Consider the following 27,548-nt stretch of genomic DNA (forward strand, 5'->3'; position numbering starts at 1 on the left):
TTACTAGTTAGAAAACATTTATGAAACATCTATTCTTTATAGTCTTAATTACAAGATAGTACAATATTTTAGTGAAGCATCAGATATAATTACAGTGCATTATATACAGAGTACAGAAATAATTTTATAGAAAAAATAAATAGAAAAAAAATATGTAAACATCCTGAGTGAAATTCTGCTGCCACTGAAGTCAGTTACAGAACTGTCACAGATATGAGCACAGGCAGTATTTCACCCCTCTTTTAAAGCATATAGCAGTGCACATAACTTCATTCAAAACCATTTAAAGTGCATACAACATTGTAAAAAAAAAAATTCATAAGCTTTTGAAAGTTTTACATATGCAGATTTCATTCATATCTATTACGTCTCCTCAATTCCATCTCTTCTGATTCAAAGGCATCTTTCTTTATCATTTCTTGGTCTTCTACCACATCTGGCTCAAACTGATGTACTTCACATATATCATATAATTCATGCTCTTCTATTTGGTAATCATTATCAACATCCTCAAGCAAATCTTCATTGCTGTCATCTTCTCTGTCATCTATTTCTTTCTCTTGAGAATGTTCAGCAAACGACTGAATGAGGTCTTCAAGTTTCTCATTACAAATGTGGCTGACATCTTATAATTCACAAAAAAAAAATCAAAATGAAAGTTTAAATTACTAGAAAGGCTCCAAATTTCATGGTCAGTTTAGAAGTAGAATATTCATTTTTCATTTGTTTTCCTCTCTTTCATTAAGACTCAACTAATGCAAAAATTCCCCAAATTTGTAGTGAACCATTCATAAGATTTAAGATTTCTCTTGGACTACCATGCACCTCTTGGAAGTCTCCAGTTGAAGCTAATATACAATTTGCTGTTTAGTATATTATGCAAGCATTACCCCCAGTCTCAGAGGTCCCTGTCTGGGAATCCTCAGACTACAGTTAGTCCGATACTAACAGACTGCTCAAAAACTCACATTCAAGAAGCCCGTTTTAACAAAGCAGAACATGACTTGTGTGGTCTATCCTAGTTCAATGTCTTTTAACACTTATTCTGAAAAAAATCATGATATGTAAAAAATCTGAAATCAGGTACACCTCAAACAGGAAGAATGGTACTCCTCCAGAATAAAATTAATTCCACACACATTACCTAAGATGCAGGAGCTAAATGTTATTATAGTGAGGTCTGTTTATTCTTTTAAAATATAAACTACTTAGTTATCTGTCCTACTGGAAATCAAAGTACCTTTCATCTTGTTTTCTGATTTATCCAATCCACTTTCCTTCATCAGTCGTCTAATTGATTGGAGCTGTGTCATTATTTCATCTTTCTGCTCACAAGCTAAAGCATTAACACTAGGAAAAAAGACAGATGTCAACAGCAGAAGGACTACCTTGGAAGTGAGTGCTTGATACTAATTCACAAGATCGCAATATTTCCTTCAGTGGATAAATACCATAGTTAAGTTAGCAACATGTTTAGGTCAAGCTTTTCTTTGAGAACCGTCCCTTGAGAAGTGGGGAGTCCATCACTTACACCTACTGAACAATCTAGTCACTCAATTCTAACATTGGAGCCCCAATGGCCAAGGTTGAGTAATGACTACTGAAACAATTATCCAAAGTAATTTTACTTTGGCCTAATACAGAACTTTACTGTTTAGAGGCTTTTCTCATTTATTTCAGATTTTGTTTACTCTCTCCCCTCCCCATCACTACTAGAAACTTTTTAGGCAAATTGGTCAGTGAATTTGCCGTTTAACAGTTTCAGCACATATTACATTCAGAAGTAGACTAAATGAACAATCGTGAAACTCTACATGTTTTAAGCTAGGCTTCATGAAGGATGTCAGTCTACACAAAATGGACTGTATGGATACTTTTATTTCCAGTAGATGGATAAGGCCCTAGCTTCTTAAAGAAAGAACATCTCTGAAACTACAAGGAGGTTATATTACTTATTCCTTTGTTTTACACTACCAGAAAGAAGTTATGTTTCCCCAAAACACATGCAATCACTTAACAGGTTCCTTTCAAAATGCAAAAATAAGCAGCTATACCTTAATAACTAGTTTTGTCTTCTAATGATATCAAAAGGAAGAAACTCATTCTGCTACCAGAAATGTAATTCCCAGAAGGGCTTTCAAATGCTACTGAGCTTAAGCAATTTTCAGTATTACTCTCCTTGGTTCACATTAAAGTTTAAGTTGTTAAGCTATAGTAACTTCATCATAAGTCCGAGCTTTTACATTTATGTTTGGTGAACAAGACATGGAAGGTGTCTGTGAAAGGACTGCAAATGGCAGAAAAGGTGTTACCTGCAAAAGGCTACAGAAACAATAAGTAATTAAAGAAGGTTCCAAAACACTGTTCCCTACTTATACGTAATGAACATTCTAAGAACTCTTTGTTAACATTTTGGAGAATTTCAATTTACAGAAAACAATACTAACTGAGATGTTTCAGAAACACTCACCAGTTTGACAGTGGATCCAGCTGAGTCAATAAAGAATTCAACATTTTCTCTGTCTGTGCTAGATGTTGCTCCAGTTCTAAAAGCTGATGCTCTAACAAAACACAAAAGCAAAAAAAAGAGGGAGGCAAGGGGAGGAGGATAGAGGGGGAGGAGGAGAGAGGGGGAGGAAGGGAGCAGGGGGGGCAGGAGAGCGAGAACATTGTAACAAATTTATTTACAATACCAAAAGGACATTAATTTATATTTTTGGTTGGGCAGATTCAAAAACAGGAAGGTTTTTTTTCTCTGTAAAATTCTAGAATATGAAAAGGGAGTTGTGGGAGTAAGAACAGAAGTCCTTCTCATCCAATAACCTGTCTCCAATAGTGTCCAACAGAGGATGGCTTGGTAGAAACAGAGTGACAATGTGGCTCTCACCTTCCCAGCCTCAAAAACTATGCAGTTCCAAGACTTCCTGAGGTGTAAGTCGTGTATTTATACTTAATATATTGTCACGAATTTGCCTACTCACACCTTGCAAATATATTCAACACTTAATGCACTAGAGTTGAGAGGAATAACTCCACCTAAAATACTATTAAACTTTGAAGAAAGAAGAATGCAACACACCAGGATGGTGAGTAGGCAGTGTAGCAAATCATTGCTGAACCTGATTACAGATCTGGTGTATAGGGACACCAAAAGAGGCTGCTAGTTGTTTAATTAACTAAAAATGTATCTACACAAGGGGCAAAAAAAGTATCAAACAGCTCAACTTTGACGCGTCACAACTTTTTCTCCAAAGGAAAGCCCACTTCTTGGCAGTACAGAATAGACTGAATCAGACAGTCAAGAGTACTCTTCTGTAACATGAAGAAAACAATAGTATCATTTATTCTGTCTGTTCTATAAACAATTAATGTTTTGACAGGTCTCTAATTTGGCCCAGAAATTCAAGAGTCTCTATAATTGTTTATCCATACTGTTCACTATCAATACAGTTCAACCCTATATCCTTTTAAAATACCCTATTAATTCTAAAGATTATTATATCCTATTTAAACATCCTATTCTACTGGAGAAAACTGAACAGGTCTTAAGTGAGAAAAACATCAGACATTAAAAGGCAGAGAATCATACTATATTACTATATCTGTTTTAAAGAACATTACCATCTGGAGTTTTCAAACAAACCTCTAACAAGCATTTCAAATATATAGAAAAACAAAGTGGTTTTTGTAGGTTCCTAACTGCACTTCAGTAACTTAAAAGACTGTTCTCGTTTAGATAGACTGCATCAATAAAAATACGTAGCTTTGTTCCAGCAGCAAATACACATTTCTGGTGAACATACGCATTCTGAATGGGTACCTTACCCGTTTCCTTTGCCTTCTCTTCTGTACTTTTTTCCTTTTTGGAGAGACTTTCTTCATGTGACTTCATCTTTAATAAATACAATCGTGTTAAAAGACTTCATCACTATTTGTATATTAAAAATAAAAATGCATTTAGACATTTACTGAAAGTAAATAGCAACCACAAAAATGTGCTCTATTAATGAAACTTTTTTCACAGAATCACAGAATCATATAGGTTGGAAAAGACCTTTAAGATCATCGAGTCCAACCATAAACCTAACACTACCAAGACAACCACTACACCATGTCTCTAAGCACCTCATCCAAACGTCCTTTAAATACCTCCAGGGATGGCAACTCAACCACTTCCCTGGGCAGCCTGTTCCAATGCTTGATAACCCTCTCGGTGAAGAAAAATTTCCTAATATCCAGTCTAAACCTCCCCTGGCACAACTTGAGGCCATTTCCTCTTGTCCTATCACTTGTTACCTGGGAGAAGAGACTGACCCCCACCTCTCTACAACCTCCTTTCAGGTAGTTGTAGAGAGCGATAAGGTCTCCCCTCAGCCTCCTTTTCTCCAGGCTAAACAGTCCCAGCTCCCTCAGCCGCTCCTCATAAGACTTCTGCTCCAGACCCTTCACCAGCTTCGTTGCCCTTCTCTGCACACGCTCCAGCACCTCAATATCCCTCTTGTAGTGAAGGGCCCAAAACTGAACACAGTAGTCGAGGTGCGGCCTCACCAGTGCCAAGTACAGGAGCACGATCACTTCCCTAGTCCTGCTGGCCACGCTATTTTTTATACAAGCCAGGATGCCATTGGCTTTCTTGGCCACCTGGGCACACTGCTGGCTCATATTCAGTTGGCTGTCAACCAACACCCCCAGGTCCTTCTCTGCCAGGCAGCTTTCCAGCCACTCTTTCCCAAGCCTGTAGCGTTGCATGGGGTTGCTGTGGCCCAAGTGCAGGACCTTGCACTTGGCCTTGTTGAACCTCATACAATTGACCTCGGCCCATCCATCCAGCCTGTCCAGGTCCCTCTGCAGAGCCTGCCTACCCTCCAGCAGATCAACACTCCCACACAACTTGGTGTCATCTGCAAACTTACTGAGAGTACACTCGATCCCTTCGTCCAGATCATTGATAAAGATGTTAAACAGAACTGGCCCCAACACAGAGCCCTGGGGAACACCGCTTGTGACCGGCCGCCAACCGGAGTAAACGCCATTCCCCACCACTCTTTGGGCCCGGCCATCCAGCCAGTTCTTTACCCAGCGAAGAGTACACCCATCCAAGCCATGAGCAGCCAGTTTCTCCAGGAGAATGCTGTGGGAGACCGTGTCAAAGGCTTTACTGAAGTCTAGATAGACAACATCCACAGCCTTTCCCTCATCCACTAGGCGGGTCACCTTGTCATAGAAGGAGATCAGGTTGGTCAAGCAGGACCTGCCTTTCCTGAACCCATGCTGGCTGGGCTTGATCCCTTGGTTATTCTCTACATGCTGTGTTATAGCACTCAGGATGATCTGCTCCATCAGCTTCCCCGGCACCAAGGTCAGGCTGACAGGCCTGTAGTTCCCCGGGTCCTCCTTCCAGCCCTTCTTGAAGATGGGTGTCACATTCGCTAATCTCCAGTCAGCAGGGACCTCCCCAGTTAGCCAGGACTGCTGGTAAATGACGGAAAGGGGCTTCGTGAGCTCTTCTGCCAGCTCCTTCAACACTCTCGGGTGGATCTCATCAGGCCCCATAGACTTGTGAGTGTCTAAGTGGTACAGCAGGTCACTCACCATTTCCCCCTGGATTATGGGGGCTCCAGTCTGGTCCCCATCCCTATCTTCCAACTCCAGGGGCTGGGTACCCAGAGAACAGTCGGCCCTGCTAATAAAGACTGAGGCAAAGAAGGCATTAAGTACCTCAGCCTTTTCCTCATCCTTGGTCACTGTGTTTCCTCCCCCATCTCCTAGGGGCTGGAGATTCTCCTTAGCTCTCCTTTTGCTGCTAATGTATTTGAAGAAGTGGTTTTTGTTGTCTTTTATAGCAGCAGCCAGACTGAGCTCTAGCTCAGCTTTGGCCCTTCTAATTTTCTCCCTGCACAGCCTTGCTGCACCTTTGTAGTCCTCCTGAGTTGCCCACCCCTTCTTCCAGAGGTTGTAGACTCTCCTCTTTCTCCCGAGTTCGTGCCAGAGCTCTCTAGTCAGCCAGGCCGGTCTTCTTCCCCGCCGGCTCGTCTTTCGGCACCTGGGGACAGCCCGCTCTTGTGCCTTTAGGACTTCCTCCTTAAAGAATGTCCAGCCTTCCTGGACCCCTTTGCCCATAAGGGCTGCCTCCCAGGGGACTCTCTCGACCAGTCTCCTAAACAGGCCGAAGTCCGCCCTCCGAAAGTCTAAGGTGGCAGTTTTGCTGACCCCCCTCGCCGCTTCTCCACGTATCAGAAACTCTATCATTTCATGATCACTCTGCCCAAGACAGCCTCCAACCATCACATCGCTCACAAGTCCTTCTCTGTTGGTGAACAAGAGGTCCAGCGGGGCACCTTCCCTCGTTGGCTCACTCACCAGCTGCGTCAGGAAATTATCTGCTACACGCTCCAGGAACCTCCTGGACTGTTTCCTCTCTGCTGTATCATATTTCCAGCAGATATCCGGCAGGTTGAAGTCCCCCACAAGAACAAGGGCTAGCGATCGTGAGGCTTCACCCAGCTGCTTATAGAATAGTTCATCTGTCTCCTCATCCTGGTTGGGTGGTCTGTAACAGACTCCCACCACAATATCTGCCTTGTTGGCCTTCCCCCTGATTCTTACCCATAGACACTCCACCCTATCGTCACCATCATCGAGCTCTAAGCTATCCAGACACTCCCTGACATATAGGGCTACCCCACTGCCTCTCCTGCCTCGCCTATCCCTCCTGAAGAGTTTATAGCCATCCATCGCCGCACTCCAGCTGTGCGAGTCACCCCACCACGTTTCCGTGATGGCCACCATATCATAGTTTTCCTGATGTACAATGGCTTCCAACTCCTCCTGCTTGTTACCCATGCTGCGTGCATTGGTGTAGAGGCACTTCAGCTGGGCTGTCACCTGTGCCTCCTTCATAGAAGGACACCCCTTGCGTGCTTTGAGGCGTTTCACTGGTGTTTCCCTCTTGGCTCCCATTGCCTCAGTATCCCCTGGCTCAACTCTGCTCGACTTTGGCTGTGCCCAAGCGTACCCCGCACATCTCGAGGACTCAGGCCGAGCGCCCTCGCTAGCACCCGCTCCCTCTAACCTTGGCACGTCATCCCTTAGCTTCCCTCGGGCAAGCCTGATATTATCCCTCTCCCCCTTCGGGTCTAGTTTAAAGCTCTGTCAATGAGCCCTGCAAGTTCCTGAGCAAAGATTCTCTTTCCCCTTTGAGAAAGATGAATCCCATCAGACGCCAGCAAACCCGGTGCTGCGTAGGCCATCCCGTTATCAAAAAAACCAAATCCGTGGCGATGACACCAGCCACGGAGCCATGCATTAATAGATTGGGCATCTCTGTTCCTTCTTGTGTCACTGCCCACCACTGGAAGGAGAGAGGAGAAAATAACCTGTGCTCCTGAGTTCCTTACTAGCCGTCCCAAGGCCCTCAAGTCTCTTTTGATCACCCTAGGACTTCGTGTTGCAGCCTCATCGCCCCCCACATGGAAGAGCAGTAGGGGGTAATAGTCCGAGGGCCGTACCAGGCTAGGGAGTACCCTCGTGACATCCTTCACGCGGGCCCCAGGGAGGCAACAGACTTCCCTAAGAGGAGGGTCCGTCCGGCATATCGGACCCTCGGTTCCCTTCAGAAAGGAGTCACCCACAACTATAACCCTTCTTCTCTTCCTCGTGGAGGTGGTGGTAAGACGAGAGGTACGTTCTTCTGACCTGGGTGACACCTCTGGTGTAGATAGACTGTCGTCCCCATCCTCCACTGACTGGCCTTCCACCTCCAGGGCCTCATACCTGTTGTGTAGAGGCACCTGGGGGGGCGAGGTGGGCAGGGAGGGCCTTCGCCTGCCGCCACGAGCGCAGACTCGCCTCCATTCACTCTCCTCCTCTGAGCTGCTGCCTTCAGCCCGGCGGGGGGGGACAGAGGATCCCCTTGATCGTGGGTTCTTACTGGCGCCTGCTGCTGCTCTTGTTCCCGTCTCGGGGGGGGCAGAGCCTGGCACCACCAGTCGATCTCTTTTTCAGCCTCCCTGATGCTCCTTAACCTTTCCACCTCCTCCCGTAGCTCTGCCACCATGCAGAGCAAGTCATCCACCTGGTCGCACCTCACGCAGCTGTCCGCATGGCTGCCGTGCGTGAACAGCGAGATGCCCAGGCACTCCCTGCAGCCCGAGACCTGGGTGGCCGCATGTTTTCCCGGCAGCTCCGTCTGGGTAGCCGCATGCACTCTGGCGAGCACAGAGGGCATCGCTTTCTGACAAGTGAATACCATAGTTGAGTTCCTTCTGGAAGGATGGGGACTACCAAATGAACTCACTTCTCACAGATCCTCTTGAGCTAGTAGGGTGCCTTCGCCTTCCCTACACGCCCTGCCTGCGCGAACTGCCGCGCAAACTGCCGCGCCACGCCCTTCTGACGCGCCATGCCCTGTTTGCCCATCCTGGTCGCCGCGCTCCTGGTCGCTCACGCTCCCTGGGAGATGCTCTTGTACGGGAAGGGGATTTCCGCCGTCACTCTCGTCACCGCCCACGCTGAGTCAGAGCCGGGCCCTCGTCAGGAGCTCCCGCCTTCCTGGTCAGGGGCCGGGGGGGGGTGGCTGCGCCCTCCCTTTTCTTTTTCCTCCCTTCCCTGCGCGGTTTTGCTGATCCAGCAGCGGTCCCCCGACGCGGTCCTCTGTCTCAGAGCTGCTCGCCTCGGAAGCTTCGCTGAAATGGCTTCAGCTGAGATATCTCAGCTGAAACATTTCAGCTGAGATAGAGTTAATTTTCTTTATAGTGGCTGGTATGGGGCTATGTTTTGGATTTGTGCTGAAAACAGCGTTGATGATAACACACTGATGTTTTAGTTGTTGCTGTACTAGTCAAGGACTTTTCAGCTTCCCATGCTCTGCCAGCTGCCCAAGAAGCTGGGAGGGGACACAGCCAGGACAGCTGACCCCAACTGACCAAAGGGATATCCCATACCATATGATGTCATGCTCAGTATATAAAGCTGGGGAAGAAGAAGGAAGGGGGGGACATTCGGAGTGATGGCGTTTGTCTTCCCAAGTAACCGTTACGCGTGATGGAGCCCTGCTTTCCTGGAGATGGCTGAACACCTGCCTGCCCATGGGAAGGAGTGAATGAATTCCTTGCTTTGCTTTGCTTGCGTGCGCAGCTTTTGCTTTACCTATTAAACTGTTTTTATCTCAACCCTCGAGTTTTCTTACTTTTGCTCTTCCGATTCTCTCCCTCATCCCCCCAGGGGGGAGTGAGCGAGCGGCTGCGTGGTGCTTAGTTGCCAGCCGGGGCTAAACCACGACACTATCTTAAGCTAACAGTTCTGATTTTAAGCAATGACAACATGACTGACAAAAGTTGTAAAAGAAAGCAGTTGCTATTTCAACTCCAGTTTTCCAAAATGAGCACAAGGAACCTTCTAGGTTACTGGATTTACCTCCTACCATTAACTAGGAGGTAAAACTTCTTTCTTAAAGTAATAAAGATGCTATTATAAAAATATTTACATTTCAATCCCACAAGCACAAGTGCAAAGAGTTGTAACACCCAAAATATTGGTTTTATGATGTTTAAATCTTACTTACAACCTAATTAAATTTATTTTTAAAACCAAAGTGGTCAGCCTCTACGTTCAGCTTGCTAAGCTGTTGTATTCTTCTCACGTAGGAGATTATATGAAACTGACTATGGAAATGAAGATGCTGTCTCCCGTCCTGTTTAAGTTTTTTTCTCCCTGAGCAACAATGTTCCAGATGCACTCTGAACATTGCAAGCGCTGTAATCTCTCTTACTATAAATAATACATACCAAGACTGACATTTAAAAAAAAAACCAAACAACTGATCATGTGTTCTCAATTTACTAATGGTAGAAAAGGTATCACATTTCATGGATAAAAGCCTATGTTTCAGCTGCGTAACCAGATGAGAAGTCAAAATAAAAGGTCTAGACTACTCGCTATTCTATCTAATTGCTAATCTAAGACTATTACTCTGCAGGAGTCGCCTATCTCCTTCCCATACTCAATCGCATTCTGAAGAATGAAAAGGAAGTGAAATACTGATGAGGCTTTAAGTTACAGCCTCAGGTAACAGCACCATTTAGGTTCTCAGATTCTTATTTGAGGTCGGGGGCAGGGGGGGAAGTTGGGGGGATGGTACGATTCTCACTTCTTTAAGTGTCTAAAAAAAGATGTCAGAAGCCTTCATAAGGAAGAATCAGATATGCTATAATTCTGACTTTGTGGCTCACATTCAAAGTCAAACCAAGCAAGAAATAGCTTTTGGACAACCATATACATGGGCTCAGAATTGGGGGGGGGACACAAATTACATTTCCTTCTAGTTTCAATAATTTAATGCTTTTCTTAAGGCTTACCTTAAGAAATTTGTATGCTGCAAACACTCCCACTCCAAGAGCATACAATGGCATGAGGGTGAATGCTAAGTCTCTACCATTTCCTCTTGTTCTCTCACTCTTTATCTCTTTTTCCATTGCATTTCTCATCTGCTGAATACTCTGGTAAGTATTACTGTCAGAATTTCCTGGATTCAGGTGAACTTGATGAACTGCCTGAGGACTACCTTAAAAAATTAAATTGAGAGAAAGAAGACAACGTTAGAAAGGAAATTAAGAGTCCAACTAGTTTCAAAACTGGAATTAAATTGTTTTCTTCTTGTGTGATCATCTTTGTTCATCACTCTCCCAAGACGGTGTGGTCAGCCCCGCATCTAAATAAAGTTACAAAAAAAAAAAAATTTAAAAATCACTCTCTCATGAATAGAATGCAAAGCTAAATCTAGGTAGCAAAGACTCTCAAACAAAGTTTATTTTTCCTCTGTAACAAAGAAGGGGGTTAAGTAGAAAAGCAATTGTCTAGTCCCAGAAAAAAAAAAGTTTTGTTGAAATACACATGCTGTGTTGCTGCTTTCATTATTTTGACAGTAAATTCAGTGTTATGTGGATATTCCCACAGGCTTAGAAGTGCTTTACCTCTGCAAATCAAATATTTAGTAGGAAAAGATTACACAATAGCAAAGAGATGCAACCTTGGAAGTCTGAAGTATTTTGCATGTAATTTGCCTGCCAGAACAGGGAGCAGATGAAAGAACAGCCAGTGTCATTGCTTGACTTAGGAATTAGGTTATTTGGTAGTTAAACCTGGGGTTCATGGGACATGCACATGAGAAACAGTGCTATCAGCTAAAGAATACAGATGCTTGCAGAGACAGACAGCAGGTGATTGGCATATGTGAAGTTTTACACTGATGTCTCAAATGACTGCCTAGACTTATACTTTCAAATCCCTTTGAACATTTAGTTCGTCATAATTTAATATATCAGAACTGAGTATGGGTAAAACAAGATTCACATTCTATAAAAACTCCTAAACAAAAGACCATTATGCAAATCACTCCTTGACAATTAATACAGAAACAGTGGCATTTCAAGAATTTACAGTAACATAACTCGAAGGTGCAAGAGCCAGACACAATCAGGTAGAGAAAAAAATTAACATGTTACAATTCCCAGTGAAACAACCATTTGGCTACAGCTTCTTCCAGATACAAGAGAAAAAGGAATCTAATTCTGCTAACCTAAGCTGGTACTTTGTGATAAGAGATCTCGAACCGTGCTTTCGAATTGTCTAAAATGAGTTAGCCAGAAAAGCTTTTCAGACTTCCAGGGATGACCGTGACTGTAGCGACGTTTACTACCAGCTCTGCAGTCAAGTCGTGCCAGGCATTACTGCAAGTTCTTCCACGTGTCATTGATCAGTTTGCAACATGCACATTTGGAGTAGACTTTTTATCTATATGTTTGCTCATTGGAACTTGAAACAGAACTGGACAGTTACACAAAAAATTAAATGCCCGAACTGATACAAGTAGAACTCAAGCTACCTTACTCATATAATGGAGATTCAGGTGGACGTTCTCCTTTCAACATAAGTACGTTTAGACTTACTAAAACTGCACTAACTAATCTGGAAATCACGTTTTATCTTACACATAGTTTTCTTCTTTCCAGAATGGCTCCCATTGATTACTAGTTTTAAGTTTGCACTCAATCTTTTTTCCTTACTTTCAGTTCTATTTGTTTTTAATGTAAATGTGGAGATTTACTAAAATACCTAATAGCACAGATGAAAAAATTTCCACAGGTCATACAAATAAGAATGTGATCAAGGGAAACAACACCTTCCTGTCACAGAGGAGGGATGTTGAGTCCTAACGGAGTCCAGTGTCCTGCACGAATTTTATCCCACAGAAGAAACAGCAGAGTGAGTTACCGGCCAAACAGGAGAAAAGAAGAACCCAGACAAGTGAAAACAGCACATCTGCCTGAAATTTATTTTACACAGTGCTGGGCCAATACATCAGTAGAATCAGAGGCATGTAAAGGGTTGCATTTTTTAAGGTTTAGTTTTAAAAGAATTTGACCTATAGGAAATGACAGCTACCATATGAATTAAAAGTAATCAAGCAAAGCAGGGCAGGCTAGTGCTTATGAAGCACAGTAAGTTCGACATCAGCTGGGAAGAACATGGTAGCAGCTCAAGCCTCACTTTTTCTGCCTCCTGGGGAAAAGCAGAGACACATAATTTGGAGGATTACAGCACCTATCTATCTTTTAGTGTACAATGCCTTGGAAGGCATCATCAATGAATCACAAAGCTACCTCAACAAAGCAGGCTTTTTGTTATTTTCCAAAATGAAAGCGGACCTTTGGACCTTGAGCTAAATCCTCAGCTGACGTGCACTGACATAGCTTAACACACATTTATACCACTCACGCTTTAACAAGCAGTAAGCCCTCTAGCTCATCCAGTGGTATCTTTTCTAAACAAGCATCTTGGACTCTTTCCAATACGCTACCTGAAAAAATTTCATATGATTCCGTGCTAATGTTTACTAACAGTAACACTTGGCTTCCTTATTGCAATTCTAACATGCGCAGCAAATTTTTTCCTCTCTCTGACACCTCACAGCCACTCATCTGTCAGAGCAACTGTGACCCTGCAGGCATTATTCATTAAACTGCCCCGATAAGATACGCATCCAATAACAGGGTGTTACCTGAATTTAAAAGTAATTTTCTTAAGACGACACAGACAAAAATCAAAATGTAGTGAACTAGAAAAGCAGAACACAAGGCGGGGGGGGGAGGTTAAGGCGAGGAGGCGAGAGCACACAGGCCAGCGCGGAGCCGCTGGATAAGGCCTCCCCCTTCACAGGCCGTGTAAAACACCCAGCGCCTCCCGCCAGACGAAGGCGAGCCGAGGCACAGCCCTCTCCCTTCCCGGGGGCTCCCCTCAAGCCCGCCCGAGACAGGGGCCGGCTCCGAGCAGCTCCCGCACGGAACCCCAACCGCAGCGCGGCCGCGGGCACCGCCACGGCTCTTACCTCTGCGGTGCTGACGGGGATCGTAATGGCCGGGGCCGGCCCTGCCGCCCCGCGGAGAGCGGCCGGCCCGCCCGCCTCCTCCCCCGAACATCCTGGGCATGACGACGAAGACGCAGAGCACCAGCACCGCCGAGACCACCACCTGCTGCAGCGCCGACAGCACCATGGCCGCCGCCGAGCCGGCCCCGCCGCCCTCCTGCCAACGAGCCACCGCCCAGCGCGACGGAGAGGCGCCCGCGCCGCTGCCGCTCCCCTCCCGGCGACACAGCGCCGCCCGGCGGGCTCCTCGCTCCACGCCGCTCCAGGGCTCGGCGGGCCGTTGCCTGGCGGAGAAGGTTCTGGAAGAGGCCGGGGCGGGCAGGGGCGGGGGCCCCTCACGCGAGGCCCCGGCAGGTGGGGCCATGAGGCCGTGGGCGGCGGTGCTGGCCTTGTGGCCGGTGCTGAGGGCTGCAGCCAGGCAGGTGCCCGCCTTACCGAGCATCACGGATAAGATCTTCATCGAGGACTGCGTGCGTGTGCACAACGACCTCCGCGCCAAAGCCCAGCCAGCCGCCAGCAACTTGCGGTACATGGTAGGGACAGGCCTGTGGGTGCACGGGTGGCCCCAAAGCCCCGCCGGGAGGGATGGGACAGAGGGCCAGGAGTCTCTTGGTGATCTCTGGGCAAGGCGACCGGGATGGCATCGCTGCTTTGTGTTCAAATATCATCGTGTTTATTTGATAGGAAATATTGTAGTGAGTTGAGTCAGTTGCGGGCAGGTGAGTCTAGAAACAGCAGGCATGCAGTATGAGGATGCAGTGACACAGGGCAGCTGAAGATGTTCACATTTCACCCCAAGGAATTTCTCCTTAGGAGGAAGCAATGGTCCAGCAGCAGGAATGATCCAGAAGAGTTAGGCTTTCCATCAAAAGCAAGGATATGAACTGCAGTACTGGGGCGGAAGGGCATTTCTGGTGGCAAGGAAGAATCTTTGCTTGTCATAACCAAAACAAATTGCACTCGAAAATTTTTGCTGGAAAGAATTAAACAAAACTGAAGAAGATAACTGAAAAAGTGGATGTTTGATGTTTAGTCCACTTCGTACCACAAGGAAAATGTTGTGAGCAACGAGCAGCTAAAGGATGGGTACCCTGAGGAAGGCTTGGGAACATGCACGTACTCAGATACTGATGGCAAAGAGTGCCGTTCGCTTGGGTGGATTTGAAGCCAGAATGGCAGATAGGAGGGTATAACCTTGGAAGTGAAGAAGCTTGTGAAAGACACTCCACCCAGTTTTAGTACTCAGGAATAGGAAAACCAGGAAAAATTATGAATAAAGGTAGGCATGTAGAAATATGGTGAGAAAAAACCTAAGGCCCTAGGGAGAAAACAATATTGGCAGCTGTGACGGATGCACTCGACCCCTTAACCAAACTAGCGGTAGTTTGATACAGGCTCCAAAGGAGGTAAAGGCCTAAGCCGTAAATGGGCCAAGAACTCCTCTAGTTTCAATCTGTTCTCCAAAAAACCACAAAGGAGCAAAGTGATACAGTGAGTATCGATGCATATGACATTGGAGCACCGATCATGCAATTAACGCATAAATAGCGGGTGGCTTTTCCAACACTCATTTCTCAAGGAACAAAGGAAGTTGTGGGTACAAAAAGTCTCATGCATACCTTTCCCATCGCATGTAATTTGACTACAGGACAACCACTTTATTCCATAAATATGACTGCCTAAGCGAGCCGCCTTTGAGTTCTCCCTGCTAAGCAGTTGGCTGCATGGCGGTGATCTCCCCTTGACATGGGGCACCTCTCAAGGTTGTTCCTGGAGGCAGAGAGGCCTTTTACTAATGATAGATCTTTGGTAAGGGACCGATATTGCCCATAACCTTGTAGTATGGTAACTTTGATTTGTGCCTTGGTAGTTTTGAATCTTTCAAATCATTATGCTGTACAGGAATAGAGTGAACCTTGCCATTGAACTTTGTCAAGTTGCCCTTGTACAACATCGTATTAAAACCACTTTTGCTAATACCTGTGCTGGTGATTCTTTAAGCGATCTAAATCACCCATTTGCAACAGCAGCCAGTGGAGTTATTGTGAGATCCACATAGAGACTGAGTGAACTGAAACTAACACCAATAAACCTAGGCAGTAAAACACAGGATCTTTTACATAAGACATAAAACTAGATACTTTAATGATAGAAGAAACTTGCTGAAAAGCAATCATGACTGGAAGACAAATACCAAAGATCGTTTATGTTCAGGAATCAGAAGTTGTGTTAACGGTGACACACTGCAAAGAAGTAAGAGGTAGCAGAATGAGTTACTGGCCAAACATTGGCATGTTTACCTCATGAAGCTGTCTTTGTAAAATGCTTCGATGTGTATTTAAAGCTTTACCATAGGGGGAATATTTATTTCCAGAGGCTCTCTTAAAAATACTTACAATATTTATACATCTGAATCTACAGTAGCTGTGCATTTTTATTTTGAATTATTTTTTATGTACCAAATAGAAATCCTTAATGACCTGTTCAACAACAACAAAAAAAACCCAAAAAAAGTTTCATGTTTAATTAATGTGACAGTAATTTCTTATCTGAAGATAAAAGTGCATTTCAAACATCTTTTCAGTTGCTAGCAAGTGCTCTTACAAAGTTCATTTTCAACAGTGAAGGGGGAAAAAACTCGTCTAATTAAATTTGTTCATAGTTCTGTGCTGCAACAGGAAAAGTCAATGAAAATAAAACACAGATACTTGCCTAAATAAGGGAAAGTATTTCTTTATGAAACTCCAGCATATGATAACTATCTGTACTTTACTGCCTGACTGGTTTTATCTGTTTAAGATCTGGTTGTAACTTAACATTGCACAACTATTTTGCCTTTCATGTTTTGCAGACTTGGGATGCAGCTTTGGCAAGGACTGCAAGGGCATGGGCAAATAAATGCATTTTTCAACATAACGTGTACTTAAGTAAGAAACATCAGTGCCATCCTAATTTCACATCTATTGGAGAGAATATTTGGGTTGGAAGTCGTCAAGCATTCTATGTTGCTGATGCCATTAAATCGTGGTATAATGAGGTCAGATTCTATACTTTCACACTGCAGAAATGTACTAAGGTTTGCGGTCATTACCTTCAGGTAAGAGTTACCTTCAGTAAAATGGCCTGTATAGTGCCTTCCAGATGAATCAGTAGGGGCTGTAAATAATACAGAGTTGTATATATGGTTTGTAGTGACTGACAGCTTACTGCCTTTTGTAATCTCAAGCAATGGCTGTACTGCCAGTCACCCCTGCACTGGTTCACCTCTTTGTCTTGTATAACCTTGTATAATAATAATCCGTTCTTCTTGTCCACACTATTGACCTCACTGAAAGCCTCACTCGTCGTTTCATTGTATCAGTACTACATGAACTTTATAAAACAATAATGTCAAGTTCTCTAGCTGCAAAGCCACACAGTTCTGAATTCTGTAAGTTTGGAGATGCTTTTCGAAATAATCACAGTAATTGTGCAATGTCTGTGGGAACTCCTTAGTAGAAATTTTAACAGAAGGAGAAAATCCAGCCAAAGTAAATTGTAATCTTTACAAATCTTGTAAAAAAGGAAGGGGAATAAAAAGAGCATCAACAACAAAAGAGGTAATATATGATGTATTTCTGATTTCTCAGTGGTAATTCTGACAAAATTCTGCTGAGAAAGTAAAGTGTTTCTTTGAACACTTATTATTTTAAATGGATTTATTCTTTCCCATGTTTAAAAAATAAGCGTTGCAGTAGAATTTAGTTTCATCTATGACCAAACACCTAATATTTCAATGATCTAAAACAGAAGATAATTTTAATGTCAAGCCAGATCTTATCTAGTAAAAGTGACTCTTTAATTTCTTACCTCAGTATTCAAAGATGCTTAGACTGCTCTCTGTGCAAATTACAGATGAAAATACTGTGCAGTATACTTAAAGTGAAACAGTTCCCAGACACAACGGTAGCTGTGAGGTTCTTTTTGAGTGGACTTTGGATTGTGAAATGAAAATACTTCAAGTTACCACAATCATTTACAAAGCATTTGCTGTTTGGGACTTTTCACACCTCTCTATATGTCTTTTCTCACTTACTTCTCCTCAAGTGTTAATTCTTGTTTCCTGCCCCTGGTTCTGCCTGTAACAAAAGCAAGACTGGAGGATTTAAGTTTTGCTGTTTATTGGGCAATAAATCTTCAGAAGATTAGAACTAGACAATATCTCAGGAAGTTATTTTTCTTTCTTTGTCTGGCATAATAAACTATAAAAAGTTACATAACAAGGTAGTTCCTAGCATCTTAAAATTTGCTGTTCAACCTTGTCTACATAGAATTCTGGAGGTTTTTGCGCATTTCTGTTGGAGTGCTGTTCACTTCCAAGCTTTCTTTCCCCGATTAAGATTGCTTGCTTCTTTCTTGTTACACATAGTTAAATTGTATCAAAATGTTCATGCATTTCAGGCAGTGTTTCAGGCAGGATCACAAAGGAAACTAATCCCTGGAAAAACAAGCAGAGTACATGGGCTAAACACTAATGAATGTGTAACAGTCCATATTTCTTCAAAGTTGATAAGCAAAGACCCTGCATGATTGAGGAGCCATCATGGTTTTGAAGGCTCAGACACAAAATTGAAAAGGGGTAAAATTTACAAATCATCAATGGATAGCTTGTGTAGACCTGCCAGGAGAACCACGGCACAGAAATCTCAAAATGGTGCAAATCTTCAAAAAACATGTGAAACTGTTACATAAAGGCCTCTGAAATGCTTAGTCCTTATTCAAGGATTTGGGTAACACTACATTAAACATTAAGATCCTTTTCTAAGAAAGGTTATGTCTTCTGGACATAACCGCTTCTTGCAGTTATAGTTGAAGAGGTGGAACTTTTGGGGATGTTCCAATGACTTTGTCAGTCTGAGGCCTGTACTCTTCTTACTGGGGAGATACTGAGAGTAATCCACTATGTCTTTAAGTTTTCCAGATGTGGAATGTATGATCATCCAGATGTTCTAGGTATATAGTTAAATATTTTTACCTGAATTCAGTACAGTTTGGTTAGTCATATGCAGAAAGTATAGAAAGAATCTCCAAGAAATAGCAGAGGATGCTCAAACTGTGATAGTAAACCATCTTCTCTTAAGTATGGCAGATAGCACTGGTTAGTCTGAAAGTGTGCAGTGCTTTCAGACTTAAGTTTTTTACAGTAGTAGTCAGCCAGACCAGTTCTAACACACAGGAGAAGCCCTTCTTGCAGTCCTGAGTTATGAATGTTGAAATTAATTAAAGGATAGTTGCCACTAATTTCCCTTTTGTTCCTTGGAATTTACCCCTGGATCATGAAGTCAGTGACTCTTACTGAAATTGTTCTGTAGAAGATTCTGGAAACTTGCAGCATAGGTCCCTTCATCTTGAGGGGTGAATATTTAGAAGTTCATCTTAAAAAGCTCACTTACCAGCAATTTTTTTAAATTAATAAACAGGTAAGGTGTTGCAAAATGAAAATAATATGTAGGATCCCTGAAAATAACAGAAACCTTCCAGATATTAGATTAGGTAACCATTGAGTTTATTTTTTTAATTTATTCTAAAACCAGGTTTTTTTTAGGTTGTTTGGGACTATTCATATAAAATTGGCTGTGCTGTTACCCTTTGCAAGGAACTTGCAGGAATACGAAATGCAGCAAATTTTGTTTGCAACTATTCACCAGGGTAAGTTGCTGGTTTAAATGTTAAAAAAGTGAAAGCAATTGCAATGACATTTAGCTGAAAGTAAATTGGGTTCTTTATTCATTGGTAGTCTTGTAAATGCAATCGGAGAAAACAATGGTTGTCTAATTCAGTTAACAAGAGAGCCATGAGCATTAGAACGTGTACTTGCTTAGTTTTTTTAATCTGTTTACTGATAAATCTCATTCTGTGCCAATCTTAAGCAAACAAATCCCAAACTTAGCTCCTGCTCCACTTCATTGATTTCTTTTTCATATGAAACAGAAGAAATGAAAAAGTTGCTGCAGGCAACTGCTCTCAGAGCTGGAGTTACCTCTTGCAGTTTTGTACATTTTTTAATGCATGTTTAATGCTTTTTACACTGTATTTCTTTTCTTTCTTTTTTTTTTAAATCTTTAGAAATGATAGAAATAATAGCACAGTTGTTAGATCAGTTGCTTTTCTTTTCTGTGTAACTGAGTAAAACAAAATTACACTACCATTTCTTGCCCATTTAATAGCTGTGATTATACCAAATGTTCTTTAAGCATTAGAAAACAGTCAGTGATCTATGCAAGAAAAAGCTAACTGCAACATGTGATTTTACATTTAAATCAATATTCTGAAAAAACAGGCCCCAGCCAGTGCTCTTCCTATAGCAGGAGGATTTTGAAAATAGAGGCAAATAATTTTAAAATAATATATTTTGTTTCATAATAATGCACAGTCCATAATCAAGCATGTGCATATGCAATCGCTTTGTCATTTTTAAAACATACATAGCTTGTGAGCTTGCATGACAAATGTTTTTAATTTTTCTTCTAGCAAACCTGGGCCACTATTAGAGAGTTCAGTTAGCCTGAACTAAACATTTCATTGAGCCCTGTCCATCTCCCTCCCTGTACCCTAAAACTAGCTTGTACTTGAATTCTTATTTTGAAACTTGCTAGGGTATAGAACTTTGTTGTTTTCTTTTTAAAATGTGAACTAAAATATTTCCAGTTGCCAATTCAGAATAATGACTAATTGACATCAACAGTGGTCTGTAAATCCTTCTCACTTGAGTCTTTTCTAATCTGTAACAACATACCATGTTGGTTTTCTGTGCTGTTCTGCACATCCAGGAGAACTGGTAGCTAAGTTGAGTAGCTGTCTAAGATGAGGTCTAACATGCCATTGTTTTTCTGTCCACTGCTTGATACCAAGAACACTGATCTCTATGTCACCACAGAAACAAGTGGAGTTAGAGCAGACAGACCATCTTCTAACAGCCTTTTGCCTTCCTAAACTGTCTGGAAAAATAGATAAACCTTAACCTTGCCACCAGTCATCAACACGCTCCAGATACTGGAACAGCCTTTTCTGACTTGACCTACATGACTCCTTCTTGATGTTTGAACCCTTAGTGCTCAGTTACCCTGCTAGATAGCAGTTTCTTTTCAGAGTTGAGGATGCACCAATTTAAGGACCACCTTGCCAAAATTACTTCATTCAGTGTAACAGTTTTACAGTTGTAGTCCTTCTATAGACCTTTTCTGAAGGTCTGCTGCTGGGACCATCCATGTCTGAGATGCCCAGAGTTTCCTTCCCCCTGTTTAAAGAGAAGCACACACTATTTTGGAACGTGCCCTGTCCTGTCATCATTCTCATGCCCAAAGTTAGCTGCCACATCCTTGCTACCAGACTCTGTTCATCATGCTGTTCTTCCCATCTCTTCTACCTACCTTCCTCTTGGTAGGTGAATCTTCATCTATTATGTCGAAGAAACCTTTGGCTCTAAGAGGAGCCTCAAGATGGTCCTTAGTATTCTGTTTGAAGACTAGCAGAATCTTAGAAATGCCCTTGGAAGGGTCTAGTAGGATGTCACAAGGCTTACTGGACATTCTTCTCAACCATCCTAGAGAGCTTTCCCAACTAGTCATTTTCTTTTACCTAGCCGTTTTCATTTATCTAGTTTCTTTTTCTATTTTAGCTCTTGTCATAGTTTAACCCCAGCCAGCAACTAGGCACCACACAGCTGCTGGCTCACTCTCCCCCGGTGGGATGGGGGAGAGAATCAGAAGAGTAAAAGTAAGAAAACTCATGGGTTGAGATAAAGACAGTTTAATAGGTAAAGGAAAAGCTGCGTGCACAAGCAAAGCAAAGCAAGGAATTCATTCACTCCTTCCCATGGGCAGGCAGGTGTTCAGCCATCTCCAGGAAAGCAGGGCTCCATCACACGTAACGGTTACTTGGGAAGACAAATGCTCCAAATGTCCCCCCCTTCCCTCTTCTTCCCCAGCTTCATATGCTGAGCATGACGCCATATGGTGTGGGATATCCCTTTGGTCAGTTGGGGTCAGCTGTCCCAGCTGTGTCCCCTCCCAACTTCTTGTGCACCCCCAGCCTGCTCGCTGGTGGGGTGGGGTGAGAAGCAGAAAAGGCCTTGACTCTGTGTGAGCACTGCTCAGCAGCAACTGAAACATCCCTGTGTTATCAACACTGTTTCCAGCACAAATCCAGAACATACCCTCATAGTAGCTTCTATGAAGAAAATTAACTCTACCCCAGCCAAAACCAGCACAACTCTTCAGTTTCTGCACCATAGGCAGAAAGTCCAAACTAGAAAAACTGAACGCTCTCTCACATCTCAGATTCATTTCTGATAATCATGGCTAAAGGCAAGAACTGTAAACAACCTGGTGAATCTGAAGGGAAGGCTAGCTAGATACTATGGTGATTTATCACTTTACAAGATACTGTATCAGTTGCAACTACTAAATTACAAAGTGTTGTATCCATTATGTGAATACAGGGTGCTGTGACATTTACATGTCAGAAAACTCCTGACATCTGACAGATTCTGGAGTCTTCACAGCACTGCTGGGTAAAGGCAAGCTATCAGTCTGAACTGGATTCAGTGGATCCAGTGAAACACTTGTGTCTCAGGTTGGATGCTAGCATTGCTTTGTAGGTACCAGGTAGAGTTTGCATTCAGCAGCCCCATGGAGACATACCAGAGGACCTCCTTTTGAGGGTCCCAGCTTGTTCTGAAACTAATCAATATTCACATATTTATAATACTCAAGTCCTTTTGAAATCACGTAGTTTCCACTCTATACTATGAAGGAAGTCTCTGCTGAGACACTTAAAAATACCTTCTTAGACACTAGCATGTGGCAGTTCTGCTTCCTATTCCAAACCCTTTTCTAATTATTTTCTTTTCATGTTTAAAGTTTGTTCATTTCATTTGTCTTTCACAGGAGGAGATTGTGATTAATTGTACATTGACTTCTAGGGAAACAAGTTTAATGCATGTGAATCAGATATCCCAGCTGAAAGTCTCCATCTTCATGCTCAGTTTTCTCTCACACATTTGGAAATTGTATATCAAAATTACCAGGATGACTATATTACAAGGTGGCTAGGAATACCAAATACCATCACAGATAGATGGACTGTAGATGTCATTGAGAAGATTTGTTCAGTTCAATTCAGACTGTTGCTCTTGTTGGTGCTTCTATTTTACTGCTCTTTAGGAACCTTCATCTTAAGTCTACTTCAGCAGAAGGGGAAACCTCTCCTGGTTTTGGAGCTGTAAGTTTCCACTTATTTTAGAGCAAAGGACTTTATAACTGCTTCCTGTTGTGAGTTGATGTGACACATTCTGATCTTACAGAGTTAGAACACCTGTATTTACAGTTTTGGATTAGGATTTGTAGTGGTTGAGGTTATCCCAACACTGTTAAAAAGAATAAGATGCCTCTGAACAGCAAGATACCTTCTTTCATATTCCTGTCAGTCTGTCTTACAGGTAGTATCTGTATTTTGTGAGTTTTATGTGCTGTCTATCCAAATGCTGTCACTTCGCCTTTTCACATCAAAAGAGGATTAATTGAGGTCCTGGATATTGGCAGGGATAGGATATCCCTATTTTCCTGTTCAGCAGATCATGGCATCCGCAGAACAAGAGATGTGCCACAGCTTTCAGCAGATGTGGATAAACTACCTCCTTGCCCCAACTTCACTTGATGCCTCTCAGTTCTTCTGTTGTAAGAAAAAATGATAATCTGTGATACTTCTATACTTTTGGGAATACCAATAACATCTCATTACCTTTTTGTTATTGTACCTTTCCATGAATATGACCTTCCAGGTCTCCACCACCTCTTTAGAAAGGTAACTGACATCCAGTCCCCGACAGGTGGCTACATCTGCCATTTTTAGGACTCGGTTTCCCCTGAAGAAGCTTTGGGAGTTACAATGTTAGAAGACCTCAGTGGCTGGTCAATAAAGTGGTAAATGAAAATCACTGTATGTAAATATGAAGTGATACACGTGAGGGAAAAGGTGGTCACGTATAAAACCATGGAAAATGTCAGCTCAATACTCGTTAGCTGTCAGAAGCAAATGAAACAGTAGTAATGACAGCAAAACATAAAACACAATAATGTCACTTTTCATGGAGACAGCCTTTTAGTTTCTGTGGCCTAAACCAGCAAGACAAGTGAAATTGAAGCCCATATGATGGTCTCCCATATATTTTATTTCATTTAAGTAACATAGTCTTCAGAAGGCACCTGAAGTTCCTTGTGAGAGTGACTTTTTTCCTCTCTCCACAAGTTAATTTGTGCCTTTTTTCCCGTTCCTTACGCCTTCTCAATGAGGCAGCACTCTACAACCTAGGTGTTAACCAATCTGTAGATAGATGGATAGATGGATAAATTTACTCATTTGTAATTACAAGATAGGGTCTCTCATAGAAAAAGGCAAGGCCTTTCATCTCTCTGGATCTGTGGCTGAGTTCTATGAGTCTTCTCAAAGAGGATTTCACAGTGGATTATGAACTGCATGAAGTAATAGTGCAATTATCACTTACAGTGGAAGCCTTTGATACCAAGAAAGTCTTGCTGAATTGCAGCTCAGGCAACATCTGTGGCTGCTTTGTATTGCATGCCAGCAATTGAAATGTGCACAGTCACCAACTGGGTTTGCTTTCACACCCTTATGAGGCATTATGCTCTTGACAGAGCTTCTAGAAGCAATGCTTTGTCCTTCAGTCTTTCTTATGCTGGATTCTGAGACCCTTTTTAAGATAACTCTGTGGGCTACTGTTCGGAATCATCCGTGCTGTGAATGTATATATCAACAATCACCCAAAAGATGTTACCTAACCTGTAACTTCTTATTTTTGGGATATTTATGTATACATATGTTATATTCATAACTTTCTCTCCTGCTCTTCTCTGACAAATTCAAAGCTTATGTTTGATTCTTGGGATCAGAAGATCCCCCTTCTATTTTATTACTGCCTGGACTGCATGTCAGGGCATGTTGTTGCAATATGCCACTGTAGATGCTGCTGGGATAAAACTCAGGCCAACAGTATATCTGTGTGCAAATGTATGGAAAAGACATTTCAAAGAACAGTAGTAGCAAGTAAGTTGCAGGTAATCTTTTGGGGTGCTCTTCTCCCTCCCATCTTCTACAACAACATTATACCAAGTCTTACATCTGCATGTCTGGTGCGCAGCTCTTGTTTATAAATATAGAAGATGATATAGGGTGTAAATAGAGACTTAGAATCCTGAAAAAATTATCACAGGTCTTGGTGCAAATTATCTCCTTTGAGGAAAAATCCCCACAGTGCCCACTACTGAGGTGAGTAGAGTGACCAAAAAACCTAATTATAATAGTTTTTGAGGTCAGTTCTTTGAAGGGACTAAATCTGCTCTGGTGTTCCCAGGATTAGGCTATAAAACATAGCATTGCTTCATCTTTTTGAATGGATGCAGCATAGACTGGATAAACTGTTTCCCATTACCTAGTAGTATAGTATAGGCAGCCAGGATGATGGTATCTGCATTGTCATTTTCAGCAGTTACATGTATAAGGAGCCTTTCTGAGAATGTGCAGTGGTAAGTACTGCAGACTGATCTTTATACTTAAACACTCCTGCTCTGCTTGGTTGAGGTACTTAAGCACGTAAGGATCCCAGTGTCTTTGCTAAGACTGCATACTTACTCTTAGACATTTGCGTTTTGTGGAATGAAGGTCTTGTTTCTCAAGGTTATAATTCAACAGTAAGTAGCTCACAAGATTTCTTTTTTTTTTTTTTCTGCTAAATAGTTTGGTTTAAGCTATTTGGTAGTGTGACAGCTTTAAAATTTTCTACACTAAAATCCTCATTTTTCCTCAATTAAAACCAAGCTCCATCCAGAACATTGTGTTTTAGTAGTTCATATACCAACGTAAAATCTGAATAAAAAGCCTGAGTGTTTTCCCGTAAGAAAAATAACAGCTTTTTAAGACTCTTTTCTTTGACAGGGATAGAACAATGAAAATGAAATGAAAGGTTTCAAAATTATTCTGAGGTTTTTAATGAACTGCCAGCAATTCATTGTATTTTCAGTGTATTTACTTCAACATATGATTTAAGAAATTTAACAAATCATTTAAAATTATGTATGAAACTTTTCCTTTTCCTTTGTAGTGCTAATTTTCTAAGACGACCATATATAGAAGGAAAATCATGCAGTAATTGTGCAAAAGGGGACACCTGTGAAAATAAACTGTGTAGTAAGTAAAAGCAAGTGTAAAATGCAATATGTAAAAGGAAAAAATACAAGCACCTACTTGATAAAGAATGTTGCAAATTGTGTTTTGCTCCTTGATGGTGCGCTCTCAGGTTCAACTCACAAGTAATTGAAAACTGTTCTTAAGGCCATTTACATTCAGGAAACAAGTAGATAGTTAATATTTTACTTAATCTGGGCCTCAGTGATCATTATGAAGTCTCTGTTTGGTTATAGACAAGTATAATTCATGATTGTAGTTAAATGTGTTACTGTTTCTATTGCACTCTGATATTCTGCTGACTTCATTAATCATACCAAATAAATCAGCATCTAGCTACGTACTTTTCGAAGTAGCATTTAGCAGCAACTCTTGAGTAGTCTCATAGGCCTTCAGAGACTGCAAAGCTACTGATCAGTTGTATTTAGACTAAAATATTAAAATTGCAGTTACTGAGTCTGTTGTGACTGTTTTGTGCAGCCACAGCAAAATTACATTCGAGCATCAGTATAGCTGATGCCTATATGCTGTGTAAGCAGCCACAGTAACTGTGGGAAAGTCATTCTGGGTCTGTAATTCTTGTTAGAGTTGTAAAAGAAATTATTCTCAGAGGCACCTTGTCTTTCTCACCTGGTTATGTCTGTGGGAAAAGGGACTGCATACTGATTTAATTCTCTAGCTATAAAGTATTTTCCCCATGGTGAACAGGATTTGTTCCTTAAACTGGGTAATTCTTTTAACTCTATTCTTGCCAAGAAAATGAATTAGTGTCATGAATTGCTAAGTATGCCTCATGTTTTGATGGAGTGAAACATCAAGAGACAGTAGGTGCTCTCTCAAGAAAGCTTTAGACCTCACAACTTCTGCCTTGTGGGAAGTCACAAGCTAGAAGTTTCCTGTGGCTAAAGTTAGGACATATGTTTTTAAGTTTCATTTAATAAACGGGGAGTAAGGCTTGTGGTTTCTGTTTAACAGTTATCTTTACTCAATATATGTGTTAGTATAGCTTTAAAAACATTCAGCAGTCCTGTAGGTCTTAATTTTTAGGTAGCAGACACCTCTGAAAAACAGATACAAGGAGTACCAGGTTATACTTGATCCCAGGATTAGGGCCCACTTAGGAAACAGTCTGTCTCCCATTCTCATCCATAAAATTGTATTTGACAGTATTTACTAGTTCATGTGTATATTCTGAATATTAAACAGTATTTATTGTTCTGAGAAAGACAAAGGAGAGAGGGTTCAAACTGAAAATAAGGGGGCTGTATAATATGTCCCTCTCCCCCATCCATGTCATTGTTATAAACAATAATAGCTTTATGAAGACATTAATATTATGAAGTATTTTTTTTAGTTTTTATCAAAACATTTTAGCTTTTGTTTTATTTGTAAGGTTTATCAGTGGGAATTCTCAGAGTTTTTCAAATTCTATTGACTGTAAATCTGATGAGTTTGTTTTAGCTAGCAAGTAAAGATTTAAGAAGAGCAAAATCACGGCTGGCTGGTAAAACTTTATTTTTTCCCTTTTTCCAGGAAATCCAGAACGTGATAAAATTATCTGTACGTATTACAATTTTACACTGGTACTTATATTCCTCAGTGACTTTAAATATATGTACTCCCAATAATCTTATATTTATGTGCTTATTTATAGATTATTCAAGATGGCATCCCCCTTGGGAGTTCAGAATTGTATGCGATGAGGCTTGTATCACTGTTGTAGTTTTGAGAGCATCGCTGATGTTTCTTGCTTTTGTAGGTGTTTATTTTATCAAAAAACACTTTACAAATATGCATATGTCCACCTAATTGGATTTGAAATACATACTATCTTCTGAAGATACTCGCTAATGAATTAAGCAAAAAAGTCATACTGACATTACTT

At 41.9% G+C, this 27,548-nt stretch overlaps 2 protein-coding genes across 2 annotated transcripts; one reads left to right on the plus strand and one right to left on the minus strand.

Annotated features, from left to right (window-relative positions):
• CCDC107 (coiled-coil domain containing 107) lies at window positions 1–13,787 on the minus strand. Its single transcript, XM_075503013.1, has 6 exons — window positions 13,385–13,787; window positions 10,356–10,561; window positions 3,826–3,892; window positions 2,471–2,561; window positions 1,241–1,350; window positions 1–625 (listed from the first exon to the last, which is right to left on the minus strand). The coding sequence occupies exons 1-6, from the start codon at window positions 13,785–13,787 to the stop codon at window positions 351–353; spliced, it is 1,152 nt and encodes a 383-aa protein (XP_075359128.1). The 3' UTR covers window positions 1–350.
• LOC142404628 (GLIPR1-like protein 2) lies at window positions 13,728–27,548 on the plus strand. The gene is made up of 6 exons (XM_075491627.1): window positions 13,728–13,956; window positions 16,275–16,520; window positions 19,008–19,111; window positions 25,581–25,666; window positions 27,197–27,223; window positions 27,318–27,548. The coding sequence occupies exons 1-6, from the start codon at window positions 13,786–13,788 to the stop codon at window positions 27,470–27,472; spliced, it is 789 nt and encodes a 262-aa protein (XP_075347742.1). The 5' UTR covers window positions 13,728–13,785; the 3' UTR covers window positions 27,473–27,548.

Source organism: Mycteria americana, chromosome 1 (genome assembly GCF_035582795.1).
Source record: "Mycteria americana isolate JAX WOST 10 ecotype Jacksonville Zoo and Gardens chromosome 1, USCA_MyAme_1.0, whole genome shotgun sequence".
In the NCBI taxonomy this organism is placed as follows: Eukaryota; Metazoa; Chordata; class Aves; order Ciconiiformes; family Ciconiidae; genus Mycteria; species Mycteria americana.

Bases quoted from the DNA above. Each gene is read 5' to 3' on its own strand.
- LOC142404628 (XM_075491627.1), top strand. From the start codon at position 13,786: ATGAGGCCGTGGGCGGCGGTGCTGGCCTTGTGGCCGGTGCTGAGGGCT. The intron at 13,957-16,274 runs GTAGGGACAGGC...CATGTTTTGCAG, and splicing joins CCAGCAACTTGCGGTACATG to ACTTGGGATGCAGCTTTGGC. The intron at 16,521-19,007 runs GTAAGAGTTACC...GGTTTTTTTTAG, and splicing joins TTTGCGGTCATTACCTTCAG to GTTGTTTGGGACTATTCATA.
- CCDC107 (XM_075503013.1), bottom strand. From the start codon at position 13,787: ATGGCCCCACCTGCCGGGGCCTCGCGTGAGGGGCCCCCGCCCCTGCCC. The intron at 3,893-10,355 runs GTAAGCCTTAAG...TATTTATTAAAG, and splicing joins CAGCATACAAATTTCTTAAG to ATGAAGTCACATGAAGAAAG. The intron at 2,562-3,825 runs GTAAGGTACCCA...GTGTTTTGTTAG, and splicing joins AGAGAAGGCAAAGGAAACGG to AGCATCAGCTTTTAGAACTG.